The sequence below is a fragment of the Muntiacus reevesi genome, chromosome 1 (genome assembly GCF_963930625.1).
Source record: "Muntiacus reevesi chromosome 1, mMunRee1.1, whole genome shotgun sequence".
In the NCBI taxonomy this organism is placed as follows: Eukaryota; Metazoa; Chordata; class Mammalia; order Artiodactyla; family Cervidae; genus Muntiacus; species Muntiacus reevesi.
Window position 1 is genome coordinate 85,646,756 of NC_089249.1, and position 15,224 is coordinate 85,661,979.

The following is a 15,224-nucleotide window of genomic DNA, read 5'->3' on the forward strand; positions in this document are numbered from 1 at the left end:
TTGAGCATCATGTGTCTTTGGTATCAGTCCATTGTACACTGCTACACGAAAAAGGGCGCTTAAGAAATGTTTGCTAAATGAATGACTGACTGAATGAATGAAGGGTGCAACACAACCCATTCGATGACTCTGTTCCTTTTAAATGGACTTTGGCGCTTTTGCTCCCATAGCCTTCTTTGACAGCACTGGTCCTTCACGGTCGCATTCCTCCAGCTAGCCGGGGAGTGTGTGGATGTACGGTTGTATGTGGGCGATACCCATCTAGCTGGATGATGTCTGTCTCTCCCGGAAAGTTCACTACCCTAGAGATTCAAGTTCAGAGTCCTAACACCACCCCTGGCAGAGGCCCGGCCCGGGGAGACTCTCCAGCGCCGAGTGAGTTAAGGCGCGTCCGGATTCGACGCGGGTTGGCAAGGCTGGAGGGGTGTCTGAGGACTCATAGTAGATCCCTCCGCGCGCAGCCCGGGCCGGCGCTTCTTCCTGCGGGAAACCCCTGGGTGCCGAAGGCGGCGGGGCCTGGCCGCGGCGACAGCGGGGCGGGGTTTGCGGTGGGAGGAGGCGGCCGAGGCGGAAGGACACACGAGGCTGCTTCGCTGCACACCCGAGAAAGTTTCAGCCAAACTTCGGGCGGCGGCTGTGGCGGCGGCCCAGGAACGGCGGACTCGGGGTGCAGGGAGTGGAGACACTGAAGCCTGAGCTTCGGGGCGCCGCGCGAGGCTGTGAGCCGCGGAAGTAGGAGGAGGGGAGGAGAAAGCGGGGGCTCCCCTGTCGGGACCCCCTCCCCATGTGGATCTGCCCCGGAGGCGGCGGCGGAGGAGGAGGCGACCGAGAAGATGCCCGCCCTGCGCCCCGCTCCGCAGTGGGCGCTGCTGGCACTGTGGCTGTGCCGCGCGGCCCCGGCGCGTGGTGAGTATCCGACCGAAGGGTGCTGTCCCCGGCGCCCCGGCTCACGCCCCTCTGGCCCGGCCGGCCACCTGGGGCGACCATTCCCACCCTTCCGTCCTCCACTTTGCGAGAAGGCCGGGCTCGGCCGTCGGCGTGGAGTGAGGCCACTTAGTTCCTAAAGTTTGGACAGCCTCGGACCGCTCCCTGGGTGCGCCCCCTCCCCCTCGCCCCTCGCCGCCTGCAGCTCCCCTCCGCCTTTGGGTCCCACACACGCCTCCTCGGCCGGAGGGACGCCGGGCAGCAAGCCTCAGGAGCTCCCTTTCTTGGAGCACTTGAGTTCGGGGATTTGGGAAACTTCGCCCGTTTGGCTTCGTGTTTCCTGGGGTTGGGGGAGAGCCGGGGGCGGGCTGCCTGGGACAACCATCGCCGGCCGCGGACCACAGATGGGCTGAGCGCAGGAATGCCAGATTCTGTCGTGGAGGGAGCGGGGGCAGGGCGTCCCAACCCAGCAGCTTTCACCTTCACAGCCAGACTCAGCAATGCTGAAGGAAGGCCCACGGTGTGAATGGGTGGGTTTGGTTTGGATGGGGACGGGCTTTTGAGGCGCGCCCGAGTTCTGACGCTCTGAGTTCCACGGTTCGCCACGAATCCGATGTGTAAAGTTTGGCTCGAGTCTTTGAAAGGTGGAGGCAGGAGCAGTAGGAAAACTGGTGTGGCTGCATGCTGAGCCACATGATTTAAAAATCTCTACTGCTGTTATTCTTTCCGAGGCGCAGAGCTCGGGCGCAGTTTCAGTCTGTGTCCAGCCTCAGGAATGTGGTGTGACGATCACCAACTCCTCCAACCTGGCAGCAGCTAAGGCTGTTCTTTTGGCATGGTTGGGGGTGGGGCAGGGGCGGGTGAAGAAGAGTGGATACGTTAATTCAAAGTGGTGCCTTCCAGAGCTTCTTTTTGGTTGGATATCTGCAACAGTCTTTCAGAACACGGTTGGATCGAGGAAGGGAAATCCAATCGTATCTTACCCATCCCACCCACAATCGTAGGATCCAAATTTCTTTCCATACTGTTTCGTGGAAAGAACCTGGGCTTTGGAGCTCTGCGCTGTAATCCTGGGTTCAAATCCAGCTCTGTTGTATGAGCTCACCAATAAAATGGGAATGAAATTACCCAACTAATAGGATTAATTACGAGAATGTATATTACACTGGTGGCTGTCAAAAGGTATTCAGAAAGTCCTTTGCAGGCAGGATTGTGTGTGTGTGTGTGTGTGTGTGTGTGTGAACTCTCTGCTTCCAGTGGGATGGTGGCTTGTGCATGTTTGTTGAACTGGAAGTGGCCCCTTCTTTTCCTACCCTAATTTGAAGAAAGAGTTTTTCCTTTATGAAAAAACCTAGTACTTGAGCTATGACTCTTTGCAAAGAGAAAGTAATGAAGATGCTGGGCTTTAGAAAGATTTGCTCTTTGTACATTGTTAACAGGCAGTTGACATGCCAATCACAGATGTTGAAAAGACACCAAAGTTATTTATCACAGTGCTGGGTTGTTCAACACCAAACCTTTCTTGGAAAGTTCAAAGTCCATACACCTCCGGGTCCCTAAGAATTTCAGAAGTGGACCAAGATGCTGTATGATGATGAATCAAAACACATGATAATATTTTTGCCTTTCCTTTTTCTTTGAGCGAAAGCTTTAGTAAAGTGTAAATTTAGGATAGAGGAGTATAAACAATGGGCTAGTCTGAACATTATAATCCTTGGTCTACCATTAGCTTTAGTTTTAGTAAATTATCTTCATGTTTTGTCATCTCCTCACCTATCAAAGAGAACCAGAAATCACTTATTTTAGAGAGTTGGAGGGAATAATAAATATGTTTGCAAAGTGATTTGCTAAATTAAGTGTTTAATGATAAGACATGTCAGGAATAGGATTACTCTGACACACAGGGCTTCTCTCATTCTAGGACCTATACTTCTGCCCCGATGAGGCACTGCTCTTACTAGCTAGCTTTCAGATGGACAAGTCGAGTGTTAGTGTTAGCTCAAAGACAGGATTTAGATACTTTGATTTCTAGACAGGTGTTCTTCAGAAGCTAAACTACATGGGAATAGAAGAGATTAAAAAGCCCTTTTCTTGGTACACATTTTGAAACTTTTCAGAGTCTAGTAGTGAAAGCTTCTTGAATCTTCTCAATTTATTATCATTGTGCTTTGTCAAGGTATCAATTATAACACACCCTTTTAAACTTTTGAGTGTTCCTGTATTTGGCTAGTGGCCAGTTGTTAATTTAAACTTGAGTTCCTGAAGCAAGGAGCTGTCAGCCCATCTGTCCGATTGTCTAAACAGCTACCCAAGACCACCCCTTGCCCGTTGTTTTCTTTTGCTTTGCAATGGGAAGTCACTCCCTGGTTTTGCTGCCTGTTAGATGATTTCTCAGTTGATTTCTTCTCTTTCTTTTAAAAAAATCACAAAGAGTAATTGTTTTTTCTTTCAGAGGAAGATAAAATTTACCCTAGAACTTGTTTCTTCTTGTTCTTTCTGTTTTATTATTATTTCTTTTTGGGGAGGGAGGATGAGAGTGAGTTTTTTTAAGTCTCTCTTTTTCCTGATGTTTTTGATTTTTAAAAAAATATCTACCCACATTCTTGGTATCTCTGTGCCTTTCCCACTCTGCTGCCTCTTCTGTGAGGTGCTTATAGCCTAGAACAGTGACTTTTGGTTCACCTGAACTGTAGTCGCTGACTTTAGGACCTTTAGAAAATGTTTGAATTCAGTGGGATATGCTTGGATGCTTCAGACCAGCCTTACAATACATTTAAAAAATATCACACCCGCAGAAATTCTATTTTGCCCACAAAATTTGCATTGATCTAGTTCCCACTCTGATGCCATTCCTAGTGGTCTCACTCCTTACCTGGTCCACTGTGATAGAACAAAGCTCCACATCCTGGCTGTATCTACAACATCTGGGCTGCCTCTTGGCCTCAACACTCAGGGATTCTGGCACAGTAGGTCTGAGATTCCGTATTTTGAGGTTCTGTATTTTTCAAGGTTTATAGGCGATTCTAATGCAGTAACTTGGTTGGAGCCCAGTGATATTTCATTATTCTCCCTCAGGTGTGTACCTGGGGTACTTTCCTTTTTAGTGTTAATAATGTTAATGATTTCCAGAAATTATTAACATATTAACAAATTATATTAATAATATTATATAAGATTATAATTATTAATATTTACATATTAACAAATTATTAACATATTATCCTTAATCAGCCATTCCAGTTTTTAACCCTTCTGACTCCCAAAGATTTTTGAAATTGGTGACATAAAAGCTGTAGAGTAAATAATATGTTATAATACATAGGAAATAATAAGTACTATTTCTTCTTGTTCATCTGAGCACAGTGGGTCCACATTGTCTCTTTAGAAGGGCTTCGTATATATTTGCATGATATTATTATAAACTACCCCCTCCCTTTCCTCTCTGTTTTCTCTTTTTCTTCAAGTTTCATTCACATGTATCATTTTTGGACACTTGGTCCTTAATGGTTTTAGAACAAAAAATTCTAAGCTATGATTTGAATAAGAATATAATCAGATTTTACATTATCCTGATGCATACACTTTTAAGTGCTTCCTTGCTTGACATCTCTTGAACCACGACTTGAACCTTTTATTTCACTCCCACTCTTTCCTTATTCTCCTTCTTTCCTTTCTCTGCAGATGACTTGAAGCCTAAGGGTTTTCTTCTCCTCTACTTTTCTTTCTTTATCTGTCTGCCATACGCATTGTATTTTGGGAAGTTCACTGGTCTAAGAGCTAGAAGACCAAAATTTTTCCTCCAGGTCAACTGTTAATTAGTCTTGTGATCCTGTGGGAGGGCCACTACTTCGGTCCTCCATTTGCTTAGGCACTTTGTTCATAATCACTGAGCCCATTATGGACAAGTTGAGATAAGAATCTCTCTCCTGTGGTCCTCAGTCTAGTGCCCTGTCCACTCTCCACACCTCTTCCATCTTTTGTACAAATGAGCTCATGCACACACACACAAATCCTCAAGTGCTTATTGTTAGTGTGCCTCTTGAGGAAAAGAATTGTGTCTTTTCATTTGTGTGTGTTCTAATACCCCCACCCAACCGTGGGGTCGCAGAGTTGGATGAGACTGCGTACACACAGCACACACAACCCTTGTTCCTAGTATGGTGCCTTGGCATCTGATAGGCACTCAGTACACATTTGTTTCATTGAACAATTGCTTTTAGTAGTTTTCTTATTCTGGACTACTACAATACTTCAAGACAGTTTTTTAAAAAAGTAGTATTTGCAAGAGTTGTAAGTATTGCTTACCTTACCTTTGGGGGAAAACCTAAATTTTCCCTTCCCCAGATGTTTTATTTAAATTTGCCATTTTGAATTTCTGTGTGTATGTGTGTGTGTGTGTGTGTGTGTGTGCTGGTTTCTTCTCTCTCTCTTTTTTTTCTGATCACTTCTGCAATTCATAAAGGTCACTTTTACTTTGGAATTTAACCTCAAAGATGCTGGCATCCACCCTCTGCCTCTCACTTCAGTTGCCTCTACTGCTTCCTGTATTATTATATTACTATGGCAGCAATTTCTATTATTTTGTCCAGAATTGCCACGCCTTATTGTAATTTGGGCATTTTGAGGACTCTTGGAATATATTATTTTTAAAATTAGAATTAAAAGGACCCTTTTTTATATTGGAGTATAGCTGATTAACAATGATGTATAGGGCTTCCCTGATGACTCAGTGGTAAAGAATTCACCTGCCAATGCAATGGAGACACGGGTTTGATCCCTGATCAGGAAGATCCTACATGCTGCAGAGCAGCTAAGCCTGTGCACCCCAACTATCGAGCCTCTGCTCTAGAACCACAACTACTGAGCCCGTGTGCTGCAGCTGCTGAAGCTGGTGCACCCCAGAGCCTGTGCTCCGCAAGAGTAGCCATCACAGTGAGAAGCCCATGCATCACAACTGGAGCGTAGCCCCTGTTCTCTGCAACTAGAGGAAAGTCTGTGTAGCAATGAAGACCTAGCACAGCCAAAACTTAATAAATAAAATTATACAAAAAATGATCTAGTTACAGGCATACAGCAAAGTGATTCAGTTATACCCATACAAATATCTTTTGTTTTTCAGATTCCTTTGCCATTTAGGTTATTATAGAATATTGATCCAAGTTTCCTTGAGCTTTACAGTAGGTCCTTATTGGTTATCTACTTTAGTAGTATGTACATGTCATTCCCAAATTGAGAATAATTTGTTTAGATGATTTTTTTCTGAGATTTATTTCCTTGTGAGCTGCATATTGTAAACTTGAACTAGACCGAGCAGATATTTACATTTAGTATATTTGTTTTTTTCCCTCCAAGAAGGTTCCATTGAAAATCACCATCACCAATAAAAAGCAAAAGGTGACACATGGTAAATGCATTTTTCAGAGAACCACAGAGGGTGAGTTATCTCCAGAATGAAATTTGTTCCTTGAGGGCAGATACCATGTCACACGCATCCCTTCCCTGGTCTGTGCCCAGCATGTGGTCAGCCGGGCAGCAGGTCCTTCCTGGTCATGGCACCTGTGACTCCTGCTCTGCCCGCCCCAGCTTTGGGACATCCTGGAAGACAGGTGATGGTGAGTCAGAGATGTGTCTTTACAGTCCTTTCTGCTTTGAAAAGATCAGTTAAAGGTGGACCCCACCTATACCTTTTATGCTATCTCTTTTCATTAATTAATGGGTAGTTGAAAATTTTCCTCTTTGTTGACTTATTTGTTGGGAGGAACTTTAAAAATTCACCTAGTCCTTCTATCTGTCCCATGGTGATTCTGACGCTCTTAGAATATCCTGGTTAAGGTGTAGCCTACCTTTTTTCTCCTTGATCACCTCTTCTGATAGACAGCTCCCTCCTTCTGGAGGCAGATGAGTCTGGATTTGGACAGCTGTAATTCTTTGAAAGATCTTATATTCAGTTGTAATCTTCCTCCTTATGACTTGCACCCATTGGCATCTTCTCAGGAATTTGTCTCAAAGAGTCCTGAGCCTTTTGTGTTAGGGATCCAGAGGTACCCTTTACTGAACTGACACCCAGCCTTCCGTAAAAGGAGTTAAACCCAGTGAGGACCTTGAAGATGATCCCATCAGAGGTGATTGCTTGGGTTAATCATTGGAGCCCTATGCGTTTTGTACCTCCTTTCCCAGATGGCAGTGGTGGGAGGGCGGTATTTGTTGAGCAGTGTGTCCCAAACGTCTCTTATGAAAGAACACCTGGGGTCTTCTCCTGGAGATTCTGATTCAGTGAGTCTGGAATAGTGTCTGTGAATTTGTATATTTAAGAAATGGCCAGTTAACTTTTATACTAGGGACGTTTTGGAATCACTGCAGAGAATCTAGGAAAGCTAAGGACTTTTTTGTTTTGTTTTTGTTTGTTTATTCTTTGAAAGTGCTAGAGATGGGTTACTTTGACTGTGGGTCCTGTGGTCACTTTTTTTTCCCTTGAAAGTGCCTGCTTCTTATTGAATGCCTAGCTCACTAGGGAGAAGAAAGCCACTCTGGTATCCTCAAAAGGCTAATAAAATTAGTTGTAAAAAAGTGGGGTTTTTGGGCAGTCTTAGGACTGCCATGTGTGTATCATGTATGACTTTGGTGGATGCCTCCTTATCCTTCCATCAGGATATTACCTGAGATGCCAGAATACATAAAAGTTCCAGTTTTCTTGGTGTCTGTTAAGGAATTCTTTCCTTAGCCCTTGTGAATGATGCTGTCTTTGAGGATGTCTGTCTTGTTAACCCATGAACACATATTTGGTGTCAGGGATTTCCCTCAGATATGTTAGTGAAAAAGATATAAAGGTCATTCCTTTCAGGCAGTCCTGCTTTTGGGGTGTCTGGGCTGCTGCAGCAAATACAATAAGGAAGGTAAGATAAAGGGGGTCTGGAGGACTTCTTGAGCAGAATTGAGCAGTCTGCAAGAAGGGGCTCAGAAGTGCGTCTCTAACAAAGACACTTGGTCTTGCTGTTCGTGATAGGAAGAAGGAAGTGGCTTCAGATCTGAAAGGATACGCTCATGGCCTCTAGATGGGACAAATAACAGTGTTCGTTGGCAGTGGTAGGAAGTTGGCTGTAGGTCTGTTCTTTCTTTTCTCCTCCCCTGGAGAACCAGCTGTGTGGCAGAAAATACATTGTGACATTAAAAAGAATAGTAAAGTCAAGAAGCTGGGAATGGTACAAGCCATAGCTAGGAGTGAGCAAAACAAAGCAATTATTGTATTAATTTGTTTATATATGTAAATGTATAAATTTCTATATAATACTCTAGTAGGAGCCTTACTTAGCTCTAAGCCCTAAGCTATAAGATTTATTATCTGTGAAACTGTGCTGTCTTAGTGGTGTGTTAGGGAGGACTGTGGTGTGTTGTCAAGCTTAATTTCTGTGTTTCCCCTAGCATTGCGTGGTAGGCAGTAAGGGGATTCTACTTCTCTAGCTGTGTAGGAGTCTTTGACCAAATGGAAGATAGAGACCTGCCCCCAAGGAGCTGACATCATCATGGAGACAAGACAGATGAGCACACACAATTAGGAGCATGAAGTACAGTTACTTAGTAACTTATCTGTACTGGCTGAGAGCTGTTTCCTGCAGTCAGAGTGACTAAGAGCTCTAGGGTCTGGGGGGAGTAAATCTAGAAGCACCAGGGAACAGCGACCCCCAGCTCACCCCTGCTGGGCTTGTCTGCTATTCTCCTCTTTCTCTGTTGGAATTGAAAAGTATCAAAGCTTGACTTGGGGGAAAGACAAAGAGCCCTTTGTTTGGTGGGGGTGTAAATATAAATTTGGCACATGTTGTGGTGTCTATTATGTCTGTTAGTGGGTTTGTGGCAAGAGAGAGGGCTGTGTTCTCAGACTTGGATGCCTAGCCTGATCTTGGACAAGTTAAGGTGGAAGTATCTCTTTTGGAAGATGTGGTTCTCAGTGGCAGTCGCTGAAGGAACGTCTGGTCACAGTCAGGCAGTGACTGAAGTGCAGTGTGGACACACCCCGAGTTGCTGCCTCGGGTGGCATTGATTAATCATGCCAACATCTCCCTCACCCTCTTGTGCTTGTCTTGGCAAAACCCTGTCCTACCGGCTCTTCAGAGTTTGGGCTTTACTGGATGATTGAATGAACTCTTAAGGGGTTCATTTTACTGTCTCTTGCCACTCTTGAACTGTAGGCCAGTTACCACGGTCCAGCTCTGATCCCCTCGCTCTCCCAATCAGGCGGTGAGGGGGCTGTGTCTCTCTTCCCACTGGACTGAAGGACCTTCCCCGGAGACCTCTAGGGCAGTTTCTAGTCTTCAGGTCAGTTCTGTCTGCAGGATATTGGCAGTGACTGTAGTTCTTTGTATCAACCACACATCATGCCAAGATGGAGTCATCCTCTCACAAAGGCAGGTTGTATCCATGGGCATTGCAAAACCTGTTTCTGGGTTAAGAGTAGTGCTCTCACCTCATATATTTATTTATAGGAAGAAAGCCTTGGTGTATTTTGTGAGGTAAGGAAAACATGATGATAATATTTTGGTTGGAGTCAGATATTGTCTCCCTAATAATGTGGTATCTTTTAACAAATAGTATCCCTTTAAATACAGTTTTGCTTGCCGACTAAAGTGTATACAAGAAGCTGTGGTTACATTCTAAAGTACACTAGCTCATTCAGAGACAGGTGCACTTTAACATTGGTATTTACTCCTTTTTTGTCTCTTTTCACTCTCATCTCTGTTTTGTGAGGAGATTCTGGGAGGCTTTTAAGCCTCAAAGATTAAATAATCTATTTTAACTAGTACCTAACAGGGAGAGGTTGCTATGCTGGCTTACTTATTCAACATTCCAATAAGAGAAAAATTGATACTGTTTAAGCACTAAAACGTTGTGTTGAGTTTCTGAATGTGAGTAGTCAGAACACTAGATAGTGTTAACTTGTTAACTTCTCTAAGTGGTGAAGTGGTATGCTGCAAAGGAACTTCTGTTTAACTGTCTGCTTTCATGTGTTTTTGTCTATAAAGGGCAGAGGCTCATTGAAGTTAGAGGACATGTATATTTTGATTATTACTTTTTACTGTTTTCTTTGCTGAGAATATACCTTTATTTGCTAGATCTCTTTAAATTGGAACATGAAGGACATTTACTTTATTACAACATTTAAAGCATTTTCTAATCTTTATGAGGATTATTAGAGGAAAAAAATGTCTGTAAATCATGCATGTTTGAGATGTTACTATATAAAGTAGTAACAATATGTCATGGTTCCTGTGACATAAACTTTTAAGAGATTTAAGGAAAATTTGGTTGTAACTGAAAACAAACATTGTAACATTTAAAGGTAGGTTTACATAGCAACAGAATTATTCCTTATGTTTACATGTAATTAACTCATATTTATGCTTTGTTGATTTTCTCTGGCATCTCTACAAGAATTTTTTTGGCCAGGAGGTATTGGGCTTCACTGGTGGCTCACTGGTAAAGAACCTGCCTGCCAGTGCAGGAGACTGGTTAGATCCTTGGGTCGGGAAGATCCCCGAGAGAATGAAATGGCAACCCACTCCAGGATTCCTGCCTGGGTAATCCCATGGACAGAGGAGCCTGGTGGGCTGCATACACGGAGTCACAAAAGAGTCGGACACAACTTAGTAATTAAACAACAATTTTTAAAGTAATTATATTTAAAGGTGGTTCAGAAGTTCATCACCAGCTCGATAAATATGAGTTTGAGCAAGCTCTGGGAGTTGGTGATGGACAGGGAAGCCTGGCGTGCTGCAGTCCATGGGGTCACAAAGAGTCGGACACAACTGAGTGACTAAACTGAAGGACCTTTGAAAAGTATAAAAAAAATCCACAGTCACACCACTGTTAATATTCTGGGGTACATCATTTGGTCTTTTTATCAACTCTTAAAAATTGTAGATTTATAATGCATATACAATTTTCTGTTCTGCCTTTCTTTGATTTCTCCTTTGCTTTGGTTACATATTTGTCTCCATCATTTTTTTCCCTGTATAAATGACACTTTATAAATGCCAGATTTTAAATCTGGCATTTAAATGCCATTCTGTATAGATGATCTTTATACAGAAATTCCCCTCTTTACGATATTTCTATTAAGCTGGATTTCCAGAAGAGAAATTACTATGCCAAAGAGTGATTTTTAAAAATTGGGAAATAAGCAGAAAAACATAAGAGAAAATTAAAATCTCCAATAATCCCATCACCTTCAATCAAAACCCTCACTTAATATTTTGTTACATTTCATACAGTTATTTTTCTGTGCCTCTTACTGTAATTAAGATTTTAGCATATTATAGTTTTACAATATACTTCTGTACCACTGAAAATATTGTGAACACTTTCCTATATATGTAAAAAAGTTTTTTCTTTATGTTTCTTTCTTTTTATTGAAGTATAGTTGATTTACAATATTGTATTAGTAGGGCTTCCCTAGTGGCTTGTTGGTAAAGAACCTGCCTGCAGTGCAGGAGACCCGGGTTTGATTCCTGTGTGGGGTAGATCCCCTGAGAAGGGATTGGCTACCCACTGTATTCTTACCTGAAGAATTCCATGAACAGAGTTGCCTGGTGGGCTACAGTCCATGAGGTCACAAAGAATCTGACACAGCTGAGCAACTAACACTTTTGGTGTATAGCAAAATAATTAAAAAAGAATATATATACTCTCATTCTTTTCCATTATAGTTTATTATAAGATATTGAATATATATATATTTCCTGTGTATAAATATTTTTTAAAAATATGGTTTTAAAGGCTGCCTACTGTTTTATCTGAAGATTCTATTATATTTTATTTAAACTGAGATCAAGTCTTGGTTTCCAGCTTTCATAATTATAAATAATGTTGTGATGAACATTCTCATATGTAAATAATGGTAGGAATATATATTTTCTTAACATAAATTCCAAGAAGTCAAATTATTTTATCAAAGAAGATGGACCTTTGTGTGGCTTTTGATACACACTGCCAAATTTCTTTTCATATAGTTTGATCAAGTTATACTGTATTAGTTGAGTATGAGACTGTCCATTTTTCCAACCATCATCAACACTGGTTTTATTTTTACAACTCTTTAACAATTTGACAAGTGGTAAATGCTACCTCATCTTAATTGGTCTCTCTGCTTGCAGTGATCGTGAATGTTTTTCCTGTGATCAGTGGCCATTTCTATTGCCTTTTCTTTTTATTTATTTTGGTAAACTGTGTCTTTTATTCATCAAGGTATTTAGTTTTTGGTTACTGATTTGGAATACTTCTATAAATATTAAAGGTATTCTTTTTATCTTAAATGTGTCAAAACACACATGGATACATTAAACTACATAATATCAAATTGCTACCAGTATTGATATATCAAAATTACTTAATAGCTTTTAAAAAATCCTTTGATTTCTAATGTACTTGGTCAATTTTTTGTGTATTTGTTAACTGGTATTTTCTGTAATTACTTTAAAATTCTAATCTGACTGTATCATAAATCAACAAGCTGTCAGTTGTGTGTGCTCAGAAAATACACGTTTACTTTAGTATCTTATAAAAAGATACTGGAGGAAGAAAAAAAAACAACCAGTCTATTCTGAAGCAAGTTCTGTTTTTGGGTGGGTGGAGGGTAACCTGCTTCTGTCTTGTCTTTTTAGATATCCAGGATCTTGGAACATCCCTGGAAGGTGGACCTGATATTCACTGCTAAATCTGGCATCCTGACCTAATTTATAGTTGTGCAGTGGTCTAGCTGATCCATTTGGTTAGCCAGCAGGATGACTAAGATTCTTTCTCCTCTCTCTTCACCAAATTGATTAGTTGTGGGATAGAACTGACTCAATCAACCTGTTGTTTTGGCACCCCACGAACACCACCTGTTTCTTAGATTTCTTCCTCCAGCCTCCCACTGACCTAGCTCAGTGCTGTGTGCACAGTGGGTAGGAGATCCTTGTTGCTGAAGAATGTTGCAATAAAGAAGAGTAGATTGCTTTTTTTCCCCACGCTTGTATGTTCTTAAGGCATCCTGCTGCTTTTGACATAAGAGTTCCAGCTGAACTGATGTATGTGGCAGCTCTGTGGGTCTTAAGTGTTTGATTCAGAGTAATTTCAGGCAATATGAATGCTTTCTTAAGTATCATTGGAATTTACTGGGCTGGTTGTTTGCCAGCTATTACCATATTTAGCATGAGGAGACCTGGAGAACAAGGACATTTCTGACCAACCAAAGAAGGAAACCTCTCTGAAGGATTGCAACTTTTTTTTTTTTTTTAAGGTATAGGTTAAGAGAATTGCTAGAGTGAGATTCCAGTTTGTGTCCCCTGGTCTTTGATATTCTGCCCCATCCACAAAATTAACTTATGGATGGGAAAAGAGGTTTGATGGTGAAGCTTTTTCTCACCCTGAAGTCTATTTATACTGTTTCTGGGAGGAAACTAGAGAATTCTTACTCATAGACTGCACCGAGAGGCTTAATCAGCAGGTGAAGTTGTTGCTTAAAAACAGGTTAAAAAACAGTTTTATGTTTCTTCTTGAAGCCTTATTACTTTTCTGCTTTGTCATGATCTGAATTTATTTTGGCCCAATCCTTTTCTCCCTCCTACTTTTGAAATTATCAGCCTTCTCTCTGTGGCTTAAAATTTCTCTGCCTCAGTTTTTCCATTTTAAAGATGAAGATAGTATTTGAAAGGACCACTTGGTGCAATTAACATAAAACATAAAACGACCCTAACATTTACATAGCAATGTGGAGTTTACAGAACACTCTTACACAATTGCCTCCTTTAATCTCACAAAATCTTGGTTGAAACTGAGCCTCTGAGGGGTTAGTTGGCTTGTATACCATTGTTTAGCCCTAGATAATAAGTGACAGAGCTGGGACTTAAACTTGTGGTTTGACTTTTAAAACCTCAGCTTTTTTTTTTTCTTTTTAAATGTTTAATTCTTACTATGTGTCATTCTCTTAGGGCTTTATATATATATTTTCTCATTTAATTCACATGGCTGTCCTTTGAGGTAGACGGTAATTAGCTATACTGCTGTTGCTGCTGCTGCTAAGTCGCTTCAGTCGTGTCCAATTCTGTGCGACCCCATAGACGGCAGCCCACCAGGCTCCTCGGTTCCTGGGATTCTTAGCTATACTACAGGTAAGGAAATAGGAGCTTAGACTCATAGCTTTGGGTCTTGGGGCGAATAATAAGGTGGTTAAAGGATGGAGCCAGGATTCAGACCTCTGGCTCTTGGGCCTCTGTAGTCAACCATGGCACTTTGTTCCCATTCATACAGTCATGCCTCATGACAACCTCTGAGATTGAGAGTAGGGGAAACAGACCTGTAACGTGCTCAGGATAATGGAATTAGTAAGTGGCAGAGTTGGGACTGATTGAATGATTGATTTAGTCTACTTGTCTCCATAACCCTTACTCTTTCTATACACTCAAAATACATGTTTTTAATCATTGTATATTGATAAGATTGTCAGTTCATTGAACATGGGAACCAGCTGTTAGAAATCATTGGTATATTCTGAATAAAAGGATTGATTTTAGTTGGCTAATGGCTCTGGCCTTTTCTCAGTTGATTTCTGTCACCAGGACTAGCAGATTGAATTTGGGCTGAGAGGAAGGGAGTTCCAATGAAGGGGGTCTTTAAGCCAGAACGGGCCACAGCTATGAGCTCTTCAGAAGCCTGCTCTCAAGATCAGTGGCCCAGCTCCTGAGGGCTCTGCTGGGGGACATTTTCTGTTTGTGTTTTGAGAAACTTCTTTTGAGAGGGAGTTGTCAGCTTAGAGGGAGAAAGGGTGGGAATACCCCAGGCTCTTAACTCACTGACCCTGTGTCCCTGTTTCTTAAGCTCACTATTTTTAAAGTGAAGGTAGTAGGAGCATGCAGTTGCTCGGCTTGTTATGAGGATTCAGTGGGTCAGTAAGTGTTACGTTCATGGCATGTAGTGAGAGTGCGGTAAGGAGTAGTTACTGGTGGTGGTGTTGTTTTGTGTTGCAGTATAGACTGGCTTTTTGTTGCTTTCACTTCTTTTTAATCAAAAGTGGATGAGTGATTCAGATCCTTGGTGAGAAATAGGAGCTTCATGTTTGCAGCATGTAGATTGTTCACTGGTTTCCTGTGAGCCTATAAATATTTAAGGGTATTGTATTTAAGTCTGTTCCTTTAATGGGGTATACTTCCAATTTGGAGAATTTGTCTACCATACAAATTGTATTGATAGGTGCTGAATCATTTCCCCTTATTTATTAACCAGACATTTGTGGTTGGATTAGTTTAGTACAGAAACTATGATTTTTTTTTTTT

At 41.8% G+C, this 15,224-nt stretch overlaps 1 protein-coding gene across 1 annotated transcript in view; it reads left to right on the forward strand.

Moving 5' to 3' along the window:
• Window positions 1–587: 587 nt before the first annotated feature.
• The window catches only part of NOTCH2 (notch receptor 2), a 169,858-nt gene continuing 155,221 nt past the window's right edge, over window positions 588–15,224 (forward strand). Inside the window, exon 1 of the mRNA XM_065905975.1 lies at window positions 588–906. Within this exon, the coding sequence (XP_065762047.1) occupies window positions 834–906 (73 nt within the window). The 5' untranslated portion in view covers window positions 588–833. The remainder of the gene's footprint in view (window positions 907–15,224) is intronic.